Here is a 22,144-nt window from a genome sequence, read left to right as displayed (position 1 = left end):
TCTCAGCTCACTGCAACCTCCGCCTCTTGGGTTCAAGTGATTCTCTTGCCTCAGTCTCCCGAGTATCTAGGACTACAGGCACCCCCCACCACACCCGGCTAATTTTTGTATTTTTAGTAGAGACGGGGTTTCACCATATTGGCCAGGCTGGTCTCGAACTCCTGACCTTATGATCCGCCCGCCTCGGCCTCCCAAAGTGCTGAGATTACAGGCATGAGCCACTGTGCCTGGCCCAAAAACTTCTAGACAATAACCACTCAATTCTAACAAAACACCACAAAAAACACAGTGGCTCTACCTGCAAGCCCACCAGGAAAGACTGGGTAGAGAACCTGAACTTCCTCCCTCACCGTGGATTAAGGCTCATCTCCCCTCCTTCCTGGGGTGGTGTCAGAGGAGGCCTAGTGGGAGCCGGAACTCCCACATGTCTAGTAATAAAAAGGAGACGCTCACCCTCCAGGAGGTATAGCGCAGAACCCAAACTTCCTCCACCCCTGCCTGGCTGTAACAAGCTGCCCATCCTCCCTCCTTCCCTAGAGTGATGTCAGAGGAACCCTGAGAAAATACAAGATCTAAATTAGATCCAGAAACTGGGCGTGGGGGCTCACGCCTGTAATCCCAGTACTATGGGGGCCAAGGCAGGAGGATTGCTTGGGTCCAGGAGTTCTAGACCATCTTTGGTAACACAGCAAGGCCCTGTCTCTACAAAACATTTAAAAATTAGCCAGGGGTGGTGGCACATGCCAGTGGTCTCAGCTATTCTGGAGGCTGAGGTGGGAGGATCACTTGAGCCCAGGAGGTTGAGGCTGCAGTGAGCCATGATCGTGCCACTGCACTCCAACCTGGGTAATACAGCAAGCAAGACCCTGTGTTCCAAAAATTTTTTTTTCCTTGGGCCTAAATCTAACAAAACACATACAGAACTTGTATAGTGAAAACTACAAAATGCTGTGAAAGACATTTTAAAATATATAAATAAATGGAGAGACATACCATGTTTGTGCATTGGAATACAGTCATACAGCATAAAACGATGTTTTGGTCAAAAACAGACCGCATATATGATCGTGGTCCTATAAGATTATAGTGGAGATGAAAAGTTCCTGTTGCCTCGTGATGTCCAACCATCTTAACATTGCAGCACAGCTCATTGCTCACGTTTGTGGTGATACTGATGTAAAAAACCTACTGAGCTGCCAGTTGTATAAAGTGTAGCATATGCAATTATGTACGGCACATAATACTTGATAATAACAATAAATGAGTATGTTAGTAGTTTATGGACTTACTATGCCATATTTTTATAGTTAGAGTATATTCCATATATATATACACACATACACACACACACACACACACACACACACACACATAACCAGTTAAGGCCAGGCGTGCTGGCTCACACCTGTAATCCCAGCACTTAGGAGGCTGAGGCAGTGGATTGCCTGAGCTCAGGAGTTCGAGATTAGCCTGGGCCACACAGTGAAACCCCGTCTCTACTAAAGTACAAAAAATTAGCCGGGCATGGTGCCATGCACCTGTAATCCCAGCTACTTGGGAGGCTGAGACAGGAGAATCCCTTGAACCCGGGAGGCAGAGGTTGCAGTGAGCCGAGACCGCCCCATTGCACTCTAGCCTGGGCAACAGAGCAAGACTCTGTCTCAAAAAAAACAAACAAAAAACAAACAAAAACACAGTTAATTGTAAAACAGCCTCAGGCAGGTCGTTTGGGAGGCATTCCAGATATTCCAGAAGAAGACATTGTTCTCATAGGAGATGACAGCTACATGCGTGTTTTTGCCCCGAAGATCTTCCAGGGGGACAAGATGTGGAGGTGGCAGACACCAACTCTGTGTGGGTCTAGGCTAATACGTGTGTTTGTGTCTTAGTTTTTCACAAAAAAGTTTAAAAAGTAAAAAACAATTTAAAAACTTTTAAATAGATAAGTTTATAGAATAAGGAAATAAAGAGAAAATATTTTTGTATAACTGTATAATGTGCTTGTGTTTTAAGCTAAGAGTTATTACAAAAGAGTCAAAAAGTTTAAAAAATTGTTTTTAAGTTTATAGGTTGGGTGTGATGGCTCATGCCTGTAATCCCAGCACGTTGGGAGGCCGAGGTGGGCAGATTACCGGAGCTCAGGAGTTCGAGACCAGCCTGGCCAACATGGTGAAACCCCATCTCTAATACAAAAATTAGCCAGGCGTGGTGGCCGCTGCCTGTAGTCCCAGCTACTTGGGGGGCTGAGGCAGGAGAATCACTTGACCCTGGGAGGTGGAGGCTGCAGTGAGCCAAGATCTGGCCACTGCATTCCAGCCTGGGCAGCAGACTGTGCCTTAAAAAAAAAAAAAATTAAAAATTAAAAAAAATTAAATTAAAGTTTATGAAGTAAAAAGTTACAGTAAGCTAAGGTTAATTTATTACTGAAGAAAGAAAACATTTTAAATAAATTTGGTTTAGCTTAAGTGTACAGTGTTTATAAGACTACAGTGGTATACAGCAGAGGTCCCCAACCTTTTTGGCAAGAGGGATCGGTTTTGTGGAAGACAATTTTTCCATGGACTGGTTGGGGGGATGGTTTCGGGATGATTCAAGTGCATTACATTTATTGTGCACTTTATTCCTATTATTATTACATTGTAATATATAAAGAAGTAATTATACAACTCCCCATAATGTAGAATCAGTGGGAGCCTGAGCTTGTTTTCCTGCAACTAGACAGTCCCATCTAAGGGTGATGGGAGACAGGGACAGACCATCAGACACTAGATTCTCATAAGGAGCCACAACCCAGATCCCTCCAGTGCGCAGTTCACAGTAGGATTCATGCTGCCATGAGACTCTAATGCTGCTGCTGACGTGACGGGAGGCGGAGATCAGGCAGTAACACAAGTGATGGGGAGCGGCTATAAATACAGAGGAAGCTTCACGCGCTCGCCCACCACTCTCCTCCTGCCGTGTGGCCCCGTTCCTAATGGAGTCTCACTCTGTTGCCCAGCCTGGAGTGCAATGGTGCGATCACGGCTCACTGCAACCTCTGCCTCCCAGGTTCAAGGGGTTCTCCCACCTCAGACTCCCGAGTAGCTGGAATTACAGGCGCATGCCACCACGCCCAGCTAATTTTTGTATTTTTAGCAGAAACGGGGTTTCGCCATGTTGGCCAGGCTGGTCTCGAACTCCTGACCTCAGGTGATCTGCCCACCTTGGTCTCCCAAAATGTTGGGATTACAGATGTGAGCCACCGCGCCTGGCAAAAATCATATTATTTTCATAGTACCTCTTCTGTGTTTAGGTATGTTTAGCCACACAAATACCATTATGTTACAGTTGCCTATGGTATTCGGTACAGTCACACGCCCTACAGGTTTGTAGCATAGGAGCGACGGGATATACCATCCAGCCTAGGTGTATGGTGGGCTGTACTGTCTAGGTTTGCCTAAGTGCCCTCTATGATGTTCACACAACAACGAAATCACCTAACAACACATTTCTCAGAACATACCCCTGTCGTTAAGTGATAAGTGACTGTACTTCACGTAGTAAAGATGTCGATGTGCCCCAAACTGATATGCAGATTTAACACAACTGTTATCAGAATCCCGGCCGGCTTTTTGTAGATATAGATATTATCCTAAAATGTATGTGGAAATGCAAAGGAACTAGAATACACAAAACAATTCTGAAATGAAATAATAAAGCGGGAGAGACTACCACCCTCCACCCAAGTTCAGTGTTTATGGATAACCACAGTAATCAAGGCTGTGTGGCATCGGCAGAAGAAGAAACACATGGATCAGTGGAACAGAAGAGGGAGACCAGATGGCACCACGTAACTGCAGCCAACTTATTGACAAAGGTACCATGAAAGAAGACAATGTTTTCCACTCGGGATGCTACAGCAATTGGACATCCCTAGGCCAAAAACAACAACAACAAAAAACTCAGCTAAAACCTCTCACACCTTATACGAAAAATTTAAAACGACTCAAGGCTGGGCACAGCGGCTCACACCTGTAATCCCAGCACTTTGGGAGGTCAAGGCAGGAGGATTGTTTGAGGCCAGGAGTTCAAGACCAGCCTGGGCAACATAGTGAGACTCTGTCTAAAAAAAAAAAAATAATAAATAAATAAATAAATAAATAATTACCCAGGCATGCAGGGAGCCAAAGCCGTGAGACATGAGGAACTCAACATTCCGCTGGAGGCTATGTGATCAAACAGCAAAGTGTTTATCACGAATGCAAGATGTGAGCAAACTCACACTGCCTTGCCACCAAAAGGTTTGCTGAGGGACATCACTCCCTGGCTCCTTGAAGTTATCTACTGAGAAATCTAGCACCTATTGTTCAAAGGATGCAGTCTCTCAAGTCTGCTGTGAACCAAACACCAAATGGCCAACTGACAATTACTGACAGGACAATCACTCCCACTTTCTCGCTATCTCTTTTGCCTAATAAATACAGTGGGCTGTGTAAAGTTCAGGGCCTTTGTCCACTAGAGGCAAGGTTACCCCTGACTCCTTCTTCCAAATATACTATTTTGTCTCTTGTCTTTTATTCCCGCGTTCTCCCCACTTTGTTCAGTCCAATAGATCTGCGGCAAGTGGTGGCACACTCCTGTAGTCCCAGCTACTTGGGAGGCCAAGGAGGGAGGATCACTTGAGCCCAGGAGGTGGAGGCTGCAGTAAGCCATGATCACACCAGTGCACTCCAGCCTGGGTGACAAAGCAGAGACCCTGTCTCAGAAAAAAAAAAAAAAAAAAAATCAAGATTTAAATACGAAATAAAAAACTGTAAAAGTTATAGGAGACAAAGGGAAAAACATCTAAATCTTTGAGACCCAGGACTCAATGAAGAATGCTTAGACATGACTCCATCAATGAAAAAATCCATAAACTGGACTTCATCAAAATTAAATAGCTTTTCTCTGTGGAAGAGCCCGTGAAGAAGATGAAAAGGCAAGCTACTGACTGGGAGAAAATATTTATAAATCATATATATGCCAAAGGACTCCTATCTGGGAAACATAAAGAACTCTTGGATCTCAACAGTAAAACAAATAATCCAACTAGAAAATAGGCGAAAGACCTGAACAACACTTCACTGAAGAAGACATAAAAATGGAAAATAAGCGTATGAAAAGATGTCCACCCATAAGGGAAATGCAAATTAAAACCCCAATGAGATGTCACTACACACCTATTAGAACAGCTGAAATAAAAATTGAGGCAATGCAAAATGCGAGCAAGGATGCAGAGAAACTCTGACGAGAATGTAAAATGATACACTTCCTCTGGAAAATAGTTTGGCAACTTCTTAAAAACTAAACAAGCACCAAACATATGGCCCAGGAATTGCACTCCTGAGCATTTCTCATAGAGATGCAAAAATACATGCCCACACAAAAACTGTACATAATTATTCCTCGCAGCTTTATATGTAATAGTCAAAACAGAAAGCAAACAAAATATCTTTTAATGGGTGCATGGTAAAACAAACCATGGCACAAGCGTATCGTGGAATACTATTCAGCAAGGAAAAAGAATGAATCATTAAAACACACAACAACTTGGATGACTATCAAGGGCATTCTGCTGAGTGAAAAAGCAAAATCTTAGAAAAGTTCACGATTGTGAAAGTTGTCAGAATCAAAATGGAGTAACTTGTGTCAAAACCCTGACAAATGGGCCGGGCCTGGTGGCTCACGCCTGTAATCCCAGCACTTTGGGAGGCCGAGGCGGGCAGATCACATGAGGCCAGGAGTTCAAGACCAGCCTGGCTAACATGGCAAAACCTCGTCTCTACTATAGCCGGGGATGGTGGCGGCTGCCTGTGATCCCAGCTACTCAGGAGGCTGAGGCACGAAAATCGCTTGAACCCAGGAGGCGGAGGTTGCAGCGAGCGGAGATCAGGCCACTGCACTCCAGCCGGAACGACACAGGGAGATTCTGTCTCAAAATTATTTTTAAAAACCCTGACAAATGGAGCCAGGGAAGGCCATCAAGAGGGTTTCTTATGCATGCACGCCTGATAAAAACAACTATCACAAGACTGCAGAAACCACAACCTTGCACAAAGGCTACCGTGTCTTACACAAAAAAATACTTCTGCGGGTATTGATCTTTGTAGCAAAGGATCATTGTTTCAAAATAACTTACATAATCCTCCTCAGTTTTTCTTTTTTCTTTTTTTGAGACAGAGTTTTGCTCTGTCACCCAGGCTGGAGTGCAGGACGCGATATCGGCTCACTGAAACCTCTGCCTCCCAGGTTCAAGCAATTCTCATGCCTCAGCCTCCCGAGTACCTGGGATTACAGGCACGTGCCACCACACTGGGCTACCTTTTTGTATTTTTCGTAGAGATGGGGTATCACCGTGTTGGCCAGGCTGGTCTCGAACTCCTGACCTCAGGTGATCCACCCACCTCGGCTTCCCAAAGTGTTGGGATTACAGGCATGAGCCACTGCGCCCAGCCCCTCATTTTTTCTTTTAAAAACTCTTGTCACCTTTACCTCCCTGAATACACCCATCATATTCCCACTGCAATGCTACTCCTGAAAAAAATACCATAATCTTTTAGAGAGCCTCTTTCTCTGTCTGTGATTTAGCTTGACACGTGCTGTATGATTCTATTTATACAATATTCCTTAAATAACAAAAGTATAGAGATGGAAGACAGATAAGTGGTTGCCAGGGGATGGTGGGGAGAGGGAGAGCACCTGACTAGAAAGGAGTAGTGGGAGAAGATCTTGGCGGTGATGGAAAGTTCTGATTTTATTGTGTTGGTTGTTTTACGATTTCATATGTGTGACAAAGGGACAGAGTACACACACACACCATGCCAACGTCAATTTCCTGCTTTGCCATTGCACTGGAGGATGGAACCCAGAACTGGCATGAGAGATGTACCTGTCTTGGCAAATTCCTGTGAATCTATAATTATGTCATACTCAGAATTTCTTTTAAACGACCTAAAAACTGTTTTTTTTTTTTGAGACAGAGTTTCCCTCTTGTTGCCCAGGCTGGAGTGCAGTGGCGCAATCTCCATTCACTGCAACCTCCGCCTCCCAGGTTCAAGTGATTCTCCTGTCTCAGCCTCCCGAGCAGCTGGGATTGCAGGCACCCACCACCACACCTGGCTAATTTTTTGTATTTTTAGTAGAGACGGGGTTTCACCATGACCAGGCTGGTATTGAACTCCTGACCTCAGGTGATCTGCCTGCCTCGGCCCCCCAGAGTGCTGGGATTACAGGTGTGAGCCATAGCACCCACCCAGATTCCCTGGCCGGGAATCGAACCCAGATTGCGACAGTGAATGCCGAATCCTAACCACTAGACCACCAGGGAGTATCCTAAAAATTTTTAAAAAATGGATTACGGTTCCACTGAAACTCACTAATTACTCATAAATACTTTTGAAAAGCATTTTCTAAAGAACTTTGTTGCAGTCTGGGGTGTGGATGGAACTTTGTTGCAGAGGTAGTCCTTTAAATCAGGATTAAGTCCAGCACTTTGGGAAACCGAGGTGGGAGGATCACTTGAGCCCAGGAGTTTAAGACTGGCCTGGACAACATAGCGAGACCCCATCTCCACAAAAAAAATTAAAAATCAATTAAAAATTAGCTCTGTGTTGTAGTATGCACCTATAGTCCCAGCTATTTAGTAGGCCGAGGCAGGAGATTGCTTGAGCTCTGGAGTTCGAGGCTGCAGTGAGCTGTGATCACACCACTGCACTTCAGCCTGGGTGACACAGTAGACCCTGTCTCAAAAAAACAAAAGACAAAACCGAAATCAGGCTTAAGTGAGAGCACAGAGGTTTAAATTGGAGGTGTAGACCTCAAAAAGAGAATGAAAGAGCAAACCACAGAATAGGAAAAGATATTTGCAGCTCATGAACAGCAGACTAAAAACTTCCTATACGTAAGAAGAGGACAGACAATCCTATGAGAAAATACTCAAAAGACTTGATCAGGCCCCTCACTAAAGAGGAAATAGCCAAAATAACATGAAAAGGCATCTAACCTCACTAGCAACCAGGAAGTGTAAGTTAAAACCACAATGAGATACGATTATCCGCCCACCATATCGACAAAAATAGTCCGATGATGCCAAGAGTTATCAGGGGATGTGGAGTAAAAAGAACATCATTACCACCAGGGGAGTGTAAATGGGGTCCAATCATTTTGGAAAACAGTTTGGCATATTCAAGACCAAGACACACGTTCCTTGTAGCTCAGCAATGTTATTCCTAGGTTTAAAAACACAACCAAACCAGAAACACGTGTTTACATGTGCCGAGATACACGGACAAAAATATTCAAATGTCATTGCGTGTAATAACCCCAAGCTGGAAGTGATCCCACCGTCCATCAATATTAGAATAGGTAAACAACAATGTCATCATTCAATAAAAGAGTGTGCAACCATGGAAATCAACTAAAGATGAACTCAACGTGGATGAATCTTCATGATACAACGCTGAAAGAAGGAGCAAGATACAGAAAACACGGTGTGATTCTATTGTATGACGTTCACAGCAGCCTGATAAAACTGTGTTGTTGGGTAGCAAAACTATAGCAAAAGGAAGTTAATACCATACAAGTCTAGATGTGGTTAGCACTAGTGGGCAAGGAAGGCTGTGATCTAGAAAGGGCAGCCCAGGGCTTCGGGAATGGGTTATGTTCCAGTTCTTGATCCTGGTAGAGTTATTTGGATGTTCGTTTACGACAATTTGTTAAACTTTGCATTTATGCATTTTTCTGTATAGGTCACAATGTGAAAAAAGTTCTATATTGCTTTAAAAAGAGGCTTTAAATAAATTAGCATAATGTATTAGATAAGACTTTACTGGCCAAGCGCAGTGGCTCTCGCCTGTAATCCCAGCATTTTGGGAGGCCGAGGCGGGCGGATCACCTGAGGTCGGGAGTTCGAGACCAGCCTGACCAACATGGAGAAACCCCGTCTCTACTAAAAATACAAAATTAGCTGGGCGTGGTGGCGCACGCCTGTCATCCCAGCTACTAGGAAGGCTGAGGCAGGAGAATCGCTTGAACCCGGGAGGAGGAGGTTGCGGTGAATGGAGGTTGCGGTAAGCCGAGATTGCGTCATTGCACTCCAGCCTGGGCAACAAGGGCAAAACTCCGTCTCCAAAAAAAAAAGGAAAAGGAAAAAAAAACTTTACTAATGCTGTTCCTGCACATATATTTTTAACAACCTACAAATAGACACATTCTGGTCTTACATGGTGTTTTGGGTTTAAATTTTGCTCTCAAAAAGCTCCTTCTATTATATCCCTCTTATTAAGTCTTATTAAGCCTGTTATGTCTCGTTCTATCCTTCACGAAGACAAAAAACAGGTTGCCTTCCATCTGTACACTTTTTCAAATAAATATCAATGGCTTTTGTCTAGTGGGTGCTGACTCTGTGCCAGGTACTTGCTGAGTACCTTATAGAAATAATACCTTGTTGAACAAATGAATGAATGAAATTCATTATTGAAATTTTTCATGTAATCCATACTGGTGCTGTAATAATCCATTTGTTAAACCCCCTTCAAACTCCCTCTTTGTTCTCTCTGCCTTCCTCAAACACGGGTCTAAACTCATTTTAAACCAGTTTATCAACCAGAGGGACATGGGGACATGGGGGGAACATGGTTTTCTGATTCTTATTTGCCAGTGTCCTCCACACGCACATACACACACACATACGCACACACACAAGGCACGCACATGCACACACATGCACGCACACATACACACACACATGCACACACAGGCATCCACACACGCACGCACACACACACATACACACACACACACAAGGCACGCACACGCACACACATGCACGCACACATACACACACACACGCACACACAGGCACGCACACACGTACGCGCGCACACACACACATACACACACAAGCAATAATCCAAGGCTGCAGCATATTTAAATCTGACATTTTTCGGGAACCGAGGTGTGCTCTTCTATACGCAAGCTTTCTCCACCTCAGCACTGCTGACATTTGGGGCAGCATCATTCTTTGCTGGGAAGCTGTCCCGTGCATGGTAGGAGTTTAGCAGCATCGCTGGCCTCAACTCACTAGATGCCAATCACCACCTCATCACCCTAATCACCACCACCACCGCCACCAAATACTCCCAGGGACGAAATTGCCCCTGCTTGATAACCACTGGGCTATATGAACCTCATTTCTAGAATTTTTTAAAAAATCATCTTTTCCTTTCTATTATAAAAAGCCTTGCTTTGCCAGAGCTCTAATATGATTATGTTAATCTTACGTTGTTTGAATATATACAGGAGTTTCTTTCTGCCCTGTTTAACAACAGAGAAACGGAGCACGAGGAAGAACAGCAGGAAGAGTACCACAGTCGAAGTCAGCGCAAGAAAGAAGATGATCTGCGGAGAGTGTCCTGCAAAACACAGCAAAAGGAGAAACGCATGCAGAAATGTATGGACACTCATACACCCATGTGTATATTTACACTGGTAAACTCCTAAGCATGAGAAGAATCAGAGCCTTGGGCATCTCCAACCTGCTAATGGAGTAAACTTGGAAAACTTTTAAAAAGGCAAGACATGGTGGCTCACGCCTGTAATCCCAATACTTTGGAAGGCCGAAGCAGGAGGATCACTTACAGTCAGGAGTTCAAGACCAGCCTGGCCAACACAGTGGTGGCAGGCACTTGTAGTCCCAGCTACTTGGGAGGCTGAGGCAGGAAAACTGCTTGAACCCGGGAGGCGGAGTTTGCGGTGAGCTGAGATGGCGCCACCGCACTCCAACCTGGGCAACAGAGCGAGACTCCATCTCAAAAAAAAAAAAAAGAAAAGAAAAAAAAACTTAATGGCTGCGTGGTGGCTCACGCCTACAATCCCAGCACTTTGGGAAGCCAAGGTGAGCAGATCAACTGAGGTCAAGAGTTTGAAACCAGCCTGGCCAACGTGGAGAAACTCCATCTCTACCAAAAATACAAAACTTAGGCGGGCACCATGGTGGGCGCCTGTAATCCCAGCTACTCAGGAGGCTGAAGCAGAAGAATCGCTTGAACCTGGGAAGCGGAGGTTATGGTGAGCCAAGATCGCGCCATTGCACTCCAGCCTGGGTGACAGAGACTCCGTCTCAAAAAAAAAAAGAAAGAAACTTAATAGTTTTCCTAGTTTAATTTTTTAACAAAAATTAAGCAGTTTATCCTTTCTAGCACATAGAAAATACGGGACCCAGGGGCCGGACGCGGCAGCTCACGCCTGTAATCCCAACACTTTGGGAGGCCAAGGCAGGGGGATTGCTTGAGCCCAGGAGTTTGAGAGCAGCCTGGGCAACATAGCAAGACCCCAACTCTACCAAAAAAAAAAACAAAACAAAACAAAAATTAGCCAGGTGTGGTGGTGGGTGCCTACAGTCCCAGCTACTGGGGAGGCTAGGGTGGGAGGATTGGTTGAGCACAGGAGGTGGAGGTTGCAGTGAGCCAAGATCACGCCACTGCACTCCAGCCTGGCACAGAGCAAGGCTGGCACATTGTTGCTCTCTTAAAAAATAAAATAAAATAAAATAAAATATGGGACCCTATAATCCCCTTTCCTTGGCATTGATAAAGATATAGACTCTGTCTGGGTGAAGTGTCCTCTGGCACTGCTTACAAATGTGTATCTCAGACTGAATAACAAATGCCTGGGAAGGAACCTGCTGGGTCCCTAAGGGCAGGATTCAGGAAGGAATGCACGTGGGTGGTGCCTGTTGTAGGTGGAGATGTGAGACATCATGATATTGGGGTGATTTAGATACCATCTGGAATCGCCATAAGACAGGCACTTTGATTGAATGGCATAGCCCAGCTACCTGGCTCTCTTGCAGGGGCAGGCGGGGTCGCAGAGGATGTTCCTGGAGAGAGGTCGGCTGGAGATGGTCCACAGACCACGTCCCTCTCCTTCGTCCCATTCACAAGCACAGACTTTCCATCCAAAGAACAGCTTAGACAGTTCAATGAAAAGAGTTTAAATAATTAACTTAGGTCCAGACGATTCGGATTTAAAACTTTGTCAGTTTTTACCCAATGAAGTAGCCTAGTGAAAAAGATATATGGGTCTGGGTTTGAAGGCAATGCAGAGATATTTTGAGAAACTTCCACTTGACTATCTACCTCCCTGCAGCTTTCCATGGCTTCCTTCTGTTCGGTGACAGGCTGTTTTGCCTGGTTAGTCTCTCACCCCCAGTTTCTTAATCAGATTTGACCATCTCTGGCACAGATGAAGGCTAGCATAGGATTAGGAGGTCCAGCACTGGCATCAGGCAAACCGGGGTTTGAGCCCTGGGTCTGCTGCTTTCCAGAATGACCTTGGGCAAGTTAAGAAATCTCTGTAGCCAGGCACGGTGGCTCACGCCTGCAATCCCAACGCTTCGGTAGGCTGAGGCCAGAGGATCACTTGAGACCAGGCGTTGGAGGCCAGCCTGAGTCACACAGCAAGACCCCATCTCTACAAAAATTAAAAAACAAACCAAAAAAATTAGCTGGTGGTGCATGCCTGTGGTCCCAGCTACTCAGCAGACTGAGGTGGGAGGATCACTTGAACCCAGGAGTTCCAGGCTGATCACTTGAACCCAGGAGTTTGATGCTGTCTCAGAAAGAAAAGAAAAGAAAAATGAAACCTCCCTAAGCCTCAGTTTTCTCATCTGCAAAATTAGGATTGTATGTGCTGCCAGAACTGTTTCAAAGAACAAACGAGTGAGAGTCAGTGACACACTCTTGCACGTCTGACACGCTGAGTAAATGGCAGCCATCATCATCATCACCATTACCGCCATCATTGTTGCTGTTCTTGTTACGCCTTTCCCTCGACCCTTTACCTACCCCAAATCCACCCATCATCCGGAGCCGGATTAAGCCCACTCTTCCACGCAGACTCACTTAAAAACTCTGAAAAATTCGTATTGAAAGACTTTTTTAAAAAAGCCACTTTCCAGCCGGGCACGGTGGCTCATGCCTGGAATCCCAGCACTTTGGGAAGCCAAGGCAGGTGGATCACTTGAGGTCAGGAGTGCAAGACCAGCCTGGCTAACATAGTGAAACCCCATCTCTACTAAAAATACAAAAACATTAGCCAGGCGTGGTGGCGTGCACCTGTAATCCAAGCTACTCCGGAGGCCGAGGCAGGAGAATTGCTTGAACCTGGAAGGTGGAGGTTGCAGTGAGGCGAGACCGCGCCATTGCCCTCCAGCCTGGGCAAGAAGAGTGAAACTCCATCTCATAACAAACAAACAAACAAAAACAAACAAAACAGACCTTTTTAAAAAAACCACTTTCCAAAGAGAGAATTCAGCTAAGTCCGAGAAAACAGTTAATACTTTTCTTGTGAATCACGATTTCATTTGTCAGCCACTCTGATGCTGATAAATTGTAAATAACAAAAGCAGAGGGATACCATGATTCCTGTTTTAAAACACTTTATTTTCTCTCCAAAAAAGTCACTTTCCAGTCTGTTATAAACCAATATACTTTTGAAATACAATAAAAATGTAAAAGTAAAATAATAAAAATGATTTTCTAGTAAGAAAATCAAATGGAAAAAGAACAAATACATATAAAATACAATGCCCAAATTTTTATTCTTAGTCAACAGACCACATTACTCTGCCAAATTGCCTTAAAAGTTTCTAAATGCTTACTCTCTAACCCTACACCGCTGTTGATGGGGGCACAAGACAAGCCATTTGTGGACCAGCACCTATCCACAGACCACAGTGTGAGTTCTGGTTCCACAAAACAACAGTCACATTCTCTCATATACTACTGGCTTTTTACCACCTGTGATGGCCTTGTGTGCCCAAGTGTGTGCCACATTTTGGAGGGTAACGAGCAATTAGTTACTTCTGTATCATTCTAGGGGCTCGCATTGAGCATGTGGAGATGGGCTGATCAACGAGAGAAGATAACAGGCAGCAAAGGAATGAGAAGGAAACAGAGAAGAGGCAGACAGTGGCAAAGTTCCACTGGCAATTCTTTTCCTTTCTTTTGAGATAGGGTCTTTGATCTGGAGTGCAATGGTGTGATCATACCTCATTGCAGCCGTAACCTCCCAGACTCAGGTGATCCTCCTGCCTCATCAGCCTTCTCTATAGCTGGGAAGGCTATAGGCATGTGCCATTATGCCTGGCAAATTTTTTGATTTTTTGTAGAGACGGGGTCTCACCCAGGCTGGTTTCGAACTCTTGGGCTCAAGCATTCCTCCTGCCTCAGCCTCCCAAAGTGCTGCACGTGCCCACCCTCCACTAGCAATTCTGATCTAAATGTTCCAGGCACTGTTTCTGGAGAAAATGCCCACTTTGCCTATTGAGTTGCTACAACCTCACAGTGTTCCCACGCTGCCTATTAGTATGTTACATTCTGTCTACACTTGATGGGTGCAAAATAAGCTTCAATGATAGCATTCCTTATCTTCCAAAAAATTTAACCCAGATTCTTTATTCCATAAACTAAAGGAAATGATACCTACTTTGTCCAGGGTCGACAGACGCCACGTTTCTGGTCATTAAATGTCCCAAAGCAACAGTCTTTACAACCTTGCGTTAAAAACGAAAGCAATAACAAAAAGGATGCGTTTTCATCATTTGGTAACTTTCCCTGTGATGAACTTAATAAAGTCATTACCGTAATGCAATCTGCACAAATTATTCTATAATTCTTGAAACAACGACCTAAGATGGCTAGTTTTTATTCTAACTGTACATAAAGTATTGTCTATGTCTGAAATGTGTGAAGATGAATGGTTCTGGTAATTAACAAATGTTCTGATTTCAAATTATTTCCATTTATGAAGAAATAACGAAAATATTTTATTAATTAAAATAGGATATATTTTTATTTTATTTATATATATATTTATTTTATATATTATATAAATATATAAATTTATTTTATTTTATATATTTTTTATTAATTAAATATCATATACTCACTTGTTACTTTAAGGTTCTACAAATCTGTTTATTTTCAAAGGATCAAGACCTAAGCTAAGTTTGTCTACATCACAAAACTACTCTAGATCAAAGAAGCGCAAACGTACCTTTTTTTGTCAATTCTTGACCTTGTTTACAATCCTGTTCACACATGCTGCATTCTGCCCCCAGGCAGTGATATCCTGAAATGCAGTCACACTCTGCATTGCTGGTGGAGGAACACTCCTTCCTGGTCTTGAAAACACCTACAAAGTCCCCCCCAGCCCCCGTTTTATTACACTTGACCTCCAAATCCAGGAAGCGAATTTACACTCTGCAGTAACAATCATGCTCACTCTACTACAGTGTTCCCAGTCATTTTAAAGTTTACTTTTAAATCTCCGTAACGACGTTTTTACATTTTGGTAAGTAAAAACTTCTCTCTTGTCAAATGAATCTTTCCTCTAATATATAGAAAGCTCAGTCCACAAATAATTGCTGTCACCCGATATTATTTTACTGGACCTGCTAGTTGTCAGAAGAATCATAGTCTTTGACACTTGAGATTTTCAAAAGAGAGCAGTTAGTAAAAAGGAAAGAAAAGCTTATCTTCCCAACTATCTTCTAGAAGAAGAAAATATCTTTGAACTCATACCTTTACACTGCCTGCATATGTCACAGGTCCTTTGTCCACCTGCGCTGGAGAAACTATTTGGAGGACAGGGACTGCAAATCTGATTCCTGCTATTATCACAGAATGTACCTAAGAAAGGCAAACAATAATGGTACACATTTGACAATGGGCAATCGTCACCCAAGGCATTCTGAAGTTTACAAGAAAATAGGATTATAAAAGAATGATGAGTTTTCTAGATGCCACAGTGATAGGCATTAGTTTGACTGACTTCCTAAAATGATACATTTGCAAGATTATTCTTTGTGTAATCACAGAATTAGAAATAACAAAATACAGGCCAGGTGCAATGGCTCACACCTGTAATCCCAGCGCTTTGGGAGGCCAAGGCGGGCAGATCAACTAAGGTCAGGAGTTCAAGACCAGCCTGGCCAACATGGTGAAACCCTGTCTCTACTAAAAATACAAAAATTAGCCAGGTGCAGTGGTGCATGTCTGTAATCCCAGCTACTTGGGAGGCTGAGGCAGGAGAACTGCTTGAACCCGGGAGGCCAAGGTTGCAATGAGCTGAGATCATGCCACTGCACTCCCGCCTGGGTGACAGAGTGGGACTCTGTCTCAAAACAAACAAACAAACAAAAAACCAGATATTGTAACAAATAAATCAGCAGAAAGAAAATACTTTATCTATTGAATAAAACACAATTATTATCTTGATTGATCTAGGAGATGAGTATGACTGGATCCAGGAGGACATCAATGTCCTACACTAAAATTTAAATGCGCCTGACTTTCTCCACTCTGTTAAGCCCTTTACCACCCACTTACTCGCTGCTATGCCCCCAGTCTGAGCACAAAGTCCTACACACAAAACTAACATTTATTTACATTTTGGTAAGTAAAAACTTCTGTCTTGTCAAATGAATGTTTCCTCTAATATTTAGAAAGTTCAGTCCACAAATAATTGCCACAAATAAATACCACAGTCTTGCCATGTGCCATGCACTGTTCTAAGCCCTTCATTTGATCCTCCCAGCCATCCTATAAAACAGGTTCCCTTATTATCCCCAGATGAGAAAGTCAAGGCACAAGAGGTTGAATGACTGCTGTGTTCACACAGCTAGGTTGTAGCATCCAATAAATATTTGTAAATGAATGAATTTTCATTTTCCTTTCCTTAAAAGAAGCTCATTGGCTCTGACTACTAGACTAACTGAACCGTACTTCCAACAGAACAGATCAAATGCACATGATAACTGGGTACTCACCAGCTGGGCAGTTACTACACAGATCCTGCAATGATTTTGTCCTCTCAAAGTTCAGGACCAGCAACAGAGTGGCTACTATGTTGTAACAGCTGTTTCCCATGATGAAATCTGGTACAGGTATGATACTAGCAAAGCTGATTCCGAGAGAATTTTAATCAAATTAGCTGGTCTCACAAATGTCACTCTGCAAAAGGTAAATATTTCCAAGGAAAGGTGGTTTCTCCTTTCAAAATTATCTATTTGCAATCATGACCTATACAATTCTACAAGAGGAAAACTCAGGGTTTTTCAGGAACAATTAATGATGCAATATTATGGAAAAGTAGCAAATTCATAGAAACCACTACAACAAGGCAGGCATGATTAAACACACTGCTTTGTGCACGTTTGCCAAAGTCTGAGGGTGCATTTTCCATCATGTTCTGCCGAAATGCGGAAATAACAATAGCCAGAACTTTTGGGGACTTTCATAGGTACTTTGCAGTACCATCCAGCAATAATGCCAATTACTTACTGCCCCTGGAATAAACTCCTTACAAACAGAATCTGATCTGTCGGGGGCATCAGACAATTCAGTTCAAGAAGAAGCTATCACAAAATCACTCTTCCCCCTTTAGCTGAACACCTAACTACTAACATGAGGAAAGACCTCCCTGTTCAACTCACTAACACATTTTCTTCAACACAGACATGTTCTGAGATGTGAAGCTTGTATGGTAACAAAACTCAGGAGTGAAAAACTCTCTTCAGGCCAAGTTATTGATGTTTATTTAATGGGCTATTGAAGAGAAGTTACTATAAATTAGAAGGAGAAAAAGTCTAGAAATGGGCAAAGGGAGCAAAAGTTCTATCCTCACCCCCTCTCAGTGCCCCCACCCACTCCCCCAAATGGACAGACCTTGCGATCTCAGGGCTGCTGGAGAACTTTCCACTCCTTGGTCTTCAGGCTTCTGCAGCTCGGGAGGGGGAGGACTTCAGGTCAAACACGGGGAGTGACTCAGCCGGGGGCGGGGTCTCGTAGGAAATTCCCATCACCGCTCTGTAACAGCTCTGTGAAATTGTTCATTTCACATCTGCTGACCCCAAAATCCCCTAGAGCCCCTGTCCCTGCCTGATAATGGCACTTTAAATTGCTTCTTGGAAGCTGCTCTCTACTGTCAGGATGTGTCATAGCTGATGTAGGGAAAAGGATTTTGTCCCTTAACACAGCTCTCCAGGACAAACCATTTAGCATGTCCCTAAAATACTGGATTTGAGATTAGAGGGATGAAACCAACTTCAAAATAATGATCAGCATACAGTTACTGTAAAGCAATAGCTGTCATTACTTGAGCACAGCCGACGTACCAGGCGTCAGAGGTGTACTGTGGTGAATACACACTATCCTCGAAAGAACCCTAGAACTTTGTATGACTGCTGTTGTTACTGGGGGAACACTATGCAAATGAGGAAACTGGGGCCGCAGGTGGAGTCGGAGCGTCAACAGGACAGGGAGCCTGCGGGGTTGGAACCCGTGTCTGCCTGGTCCCTTACCGTGCTCTTCGCTGCATGGGTGACAGAGGGAGGAAGGAGGGAGAAATGGAGGGAAATGGAAAAAGGGGAAGCACAGCAGTCGCACGGCAAGTGAATGACCAGGACTTGATTCGGGGAAGCTGAGAGCTAGAAGGGATTTTCAGAAAACCATGATTTCAATTTTTCTTAAAAAATAAATAAATAAAGGAGAAAGAGACCAGGTGTGGTAACTCATGCCTATAATCCCAACACTTGGGAGGCTGAGGTAGGTGGATCACCTGAGGTCAGGAGGTTTAGACCAGCCTGGCCAATATGGCAAAAACCTGTCTCTACTAAAAGTTAGCTGGTGGGGGGAGGTGGGGGGTGGGGGGTGGGGTGGCGGTGGACCCCTGTAATCCCAGCTACTGAGGCTGAGGCAAGAGAATCGCTTGAACCTGGGAAGTAGAGGTTGCAGTGAGCCGAGATCACGCCACTGCACTCCAGCCCGGGCCACAGAGCAAGACTCCACCTCAAAAAAAAAAAAAAAAAAAAAAAAAAAAAAAAAGGAAGAAGAGGAAGCGGAGGGCAGAAGTGCAGAAAACAGAAGGAAAAAAAAAGAACAGTAAGAAGAGAGGAGGAGGATAAGGAGAAAGAAGAGGGAGAGGAGGAGGAGGATAAGGAGAAAGAAGAGGGAGAGGAGGAGGAAAATAAAGAGAAAAGGAAGAGAAGGAAGAAGAAAAGAACAAAAAGAGAAGGGGAGGAGGAAGAGGAAGAGGAAGAATGAGGAGGAGAAAGAATGAGAAGGAAGAATGAGGAGAAGGAAAAAGAGGAGTTTCTGGAGGAGGAGGAGGAGGAGGAGGAGGAGGAGGAGGAGGAGGAGGATGCGGTTGCTCCAGGCTGTAGATGAACCTGTCCATCACTGAACAGCTGGAGAACCTCAGGAAAACCAGGGGAACTGTGGCTGGAGCAGGCGTGGGCTGGGGAACGACATCGAGAGTAGTTCGGGCTGTCGCCCTGCCCCGCGGTACCCAGCGTGAGTTCTCGGGTCAGAACAGGAAAACGCGCAGCGACTCGGTTCGGGGACAGCGCGGAGATGCGGCCTTTGTGCCACCGCCTGCAGGCAGAGGGACTCGGAGATCAGGCCGCAGAGTAGAAGGCAGACAGGAAGGAGGAGGAACCCAAGGAGCCTTGTGGCTTCGTGTCCCACCCTCCTGCCCTTTGCCCGCGTGCCTGGAGCCAGCCCCACCGCGCCCGCGTTTCCTCCTGCGGGACCCTTGGCCCTGGGTCTGCAGCGGGTCCTGGGGAGCTTCCTCCCCTCAGGCAGCCTGTCTCCCGCTGGCCACTCCCACAGGTGAGCGGGTTACCTGTTCCCAGTGATTTTTATTCACTTTGCTCTCTCCCGCCTCATGTTCCCCATTCTCCTGCCTCAGTTGTGTAACCTTGAGCAAATTTCTCAACCTCCCTAACTCCGTTTTTCCAAGTACATCTTATAGGTACAGTAACATCATAGGTCTTCCTCGTGAGTGAGGATTAAATGAGACAATGAGCGTGAAATACTTAGCTCAATGCTTGGCACATAGTTCTCAAGAAAGTAGGAATTGTTAATGATCAGACTTACTGGTTTGAAATGTTCCTTCCCTATCTCCCACACCGATCATCAGCAGAGCGACCACAGGGCAGGTCATGACAGAAAAGGAGAAAAATGCATGAGCTGCCTACAAAATGTGTTCCCAAATACTGACGATCATCTGAGAGTCATCTTACCTGTGACAACTGTGGGATCCCTCCTTGCCCCACTTTGGCAGAAATTGGCTGAATGTGAGAGTGTCGCACCATAAAAATCAGACTGCTGATCCCCTCCTAACACTTTGAAAGTCACCATCTAACCAAGTAACCCCCTCGCTTACATGTGGTACTCTGTTTAACATTGCAGTGTGACATTTAACTGGGCCGTATTTCATTTAACTAAATGCCACTCACTAGTCTATGTTTTGGACATTCTGTAGGCACAGACATTACCTCCTCTGAAAGTGACATATTTAGTTTCCCAGCACAGTAATTAGCTCACTGTCTCAGGCTTTTATGCCAGTAACATAAGAGTCTTTACTGAGCTAAAAGAGTCTCAACATTAGTTTTGCCAGCCCACAGTTAAACAAAATCAACCACTTCAGAATTATGCTACTGAAGGCTATGCTCAACTTTATTCAGGCGTTTAAAAAATTCATGGCCGGGAACAGTGGCTCACACCTGTAATCTCAGCACTTAGGGAGGATGAGGTGGGAGGATTGCTTGAGCCCAAGATTTCAAGACCATCTGGGCAAGATGCCCAGACCCTGTCTCTACAAAAAATCCAAGAATCAGCTGGGTTTGGTGGCATGCGCCTGTGGGTCCAACTACTCGGGAGGCTGCGATGAGAGGATTGCTTGAGCCTGGGTGGTCGAGGCTGCAGTCAGCCATGTTTGCACCCGTGCACTCCAGCCTGGGCAACAAAACTAGACTGTCTCAAAAAAAAAAAAAAAAAGGAAGAAAGAAAGAATTCATCTTACTGCATGCATTTTTGTGTGGTATAAAATCATCATAGTAAGCTAAGGCAAATTATATAGTTAACCAGATATACATACTATCTAAGCTAGGCAAAGGTGTAATACTCTTTTGGTATAATTTTCATTTGCTTTATAATAGATATCATATTGCTTTATCCATTGTAGCCCTGTAATCTTTCAAATGCAATGATGTTATTCTATTCCATAAAACCATTTCAAACTAAATCAGAGATGACACCAACAAGACAGCAACACGTTAGCCGTATTAATAATACGTTTCATTACATCCTAAACATCTCATTCTAAACCAAGAAATAGGCCGGGCATGGTGGCTCACACCTGTAATCCCAGCATTTTAGGAGGCCAAGGTGGATGGATCACAAGGTCAGGAGATCAAGATCATCCTGGCTAACACAGTGAAACCCCGTCTCTACTAAAAATACAAAAAAAAAAAAAAAAAAAATTTAACTGGGCGTTGTGGTGGGCGCCTGTAGTCCCAGCTACTGGGGAGGCTGAGGCAGGAGAATGGCGTGAACCCAGTAGGCGGAGCTTGCAGTGAGCCAAGATCGTGCCACTGCATTCCAGCCTGGGCTACAGAGTGAGACTCTGTCTCAAAAAATAAATAAATAAATAAATAAATAAATAAATAAATAAACAAACCAAGAAATAGATTTTATTTCATTTTGATTGACTATAGGTCTAACCTTGAATATCTCAAGCAGCTAAATACTTTGAGGCTAAATAGCATGAAGGCCCAACAATTCTCAACAAGATAAAGAAGACATTTAAAAAGAGAAAGCCCTCAAAATAAGCTTCCTATAAAATATTCTTCCGTCCTTCCAGGGCGCATCTTAGAGCGAATCTCATCTGTGGGATATTCACTATTGACACTTGTTATCTGCCCGAAAGAGCTATTCTTTCAAGATTCAACGTCGCCACCCCTACCCCAAACACCCAAACTAGTAGTCACTATCAGACATATCTGGTGCTTGTGATGTCAGTAGGTGTTCTGAGGCCTGGGAAGGAGTACCTTGTTTTTAAACTTGGAACAAAGAAAATGAGTAGGAAATCAAAAAGGAGGCAGAGTAAGGAGAAGGAAGTATGAATCATAAGGAGAGGCAGGTGTCAGTGGTCGTCGACTTTGCCCACCTTTCCTCCTTGTTCTGCCCTTTCTCTAGGTGGCATCCACTCATATAAGAAGACTTATCAATAGTTGTCTCCAACTTCAGACCACCTCCAACACTGTGCAATCCCCAGGGCA

The 22,144-nt window shown here is 44.2% G+C and overlaps 1 protein-coding gene and 1 long non-coding RNA gene across 5 annotated transcripts in view; one reads left to right on the top strand and one right to left on the bottom strand.

The window, feature by feature from the left end:
* LOC140709301 (uncharacterized) overlaps positions 1 to 10,862 on the top strand; it is a 32,609-nt gene extending 21,747 nt beyond the window's left edge. The window contains exon 2 of one of the 2 annotated variants that reach the window (XR_012089794.1): positions 10,347 to 10,862. This is a non-coding gene — a long non-coding RNA (uncharacterized lncRNA). Of the gene's footprint in view, positions 1 to 10,317 lie in introns of both variants that reach the window. The other variant, XR_012089795.1, reaches the window with a different exon arrangement.
* Positions 1 to 22,144, bottom strand: part of TNFRSF9 (TNF receptor superfamily member 9) — a 34,984-nt gene that overhangs the window by 5,962 nt on the left and 6,878 nt on the right. Inside the window, exons 3-10 of one of the 3 annotated variants that reach the window (XM_037985081.2) lie at positions 17,748 to 17,899; positions 16,850 to 17,033; positions 15,603 to 15,710; positions 15,076 to 15,213; positions 14,506 to 14,572; positions 11,855 to 11,985; positions 10,299 to 10,430; positions 7,966 to 8,476 (exon numbers count right to left, since the gene is read on the bottom strand). In XM_037985081.2, coding sequence (XP_037841009.1) covers positions 8,403 to 8,476; positions 10,299 to 10,430; positions 11,855 to 11,985; positions 14,506 to 14,572; positions 15,076 to 15,213; positions 15,603 to 15,710; positions 16,850 to 16,949 — 750 coding nt within the window. In that variant the 5' untranslated portion in view covers positions 16,950 to 17,033; positions 17,748 to 17,899 and the 3' untranslated portion in view covers positions 7,966 to 8,402. Of the gene's footprint in view, positions 1 to 7,965; positions 8,477 to 10,298; positions 10,431 to 11,854; positions 11,986 to 14,505; positions 14,573 to 15,075; positions 15,214 to 15,602; positions 15,711 to 16,849; positions 17,034 to 17,747; positions 17,900 to 22,144 lie in introns of those variants that run through there. The other 2 variants (XM_037985079.2, XM_007980681.3) reach the window with 2 other exon arrangements.

This window comes from Chlorocebus sabaeus, chromosome 20 (genome assembly GCF_047675955.1).
Source record: "Chlorocebus sabaeus isolate Y175 chromosome 20, mChlSab1.0.hap1, whole genome shotgun sequence".
Lineage (NCBI taxonomy): Eukaryota > Metazoa > Chordata > Mammalia > Primates > Cercopithecidae > Chlorocebus > Chlorocebus sabaeus.
This window is presented reverse-complemented; position numbering and strand designations above follow the sequence as displayed.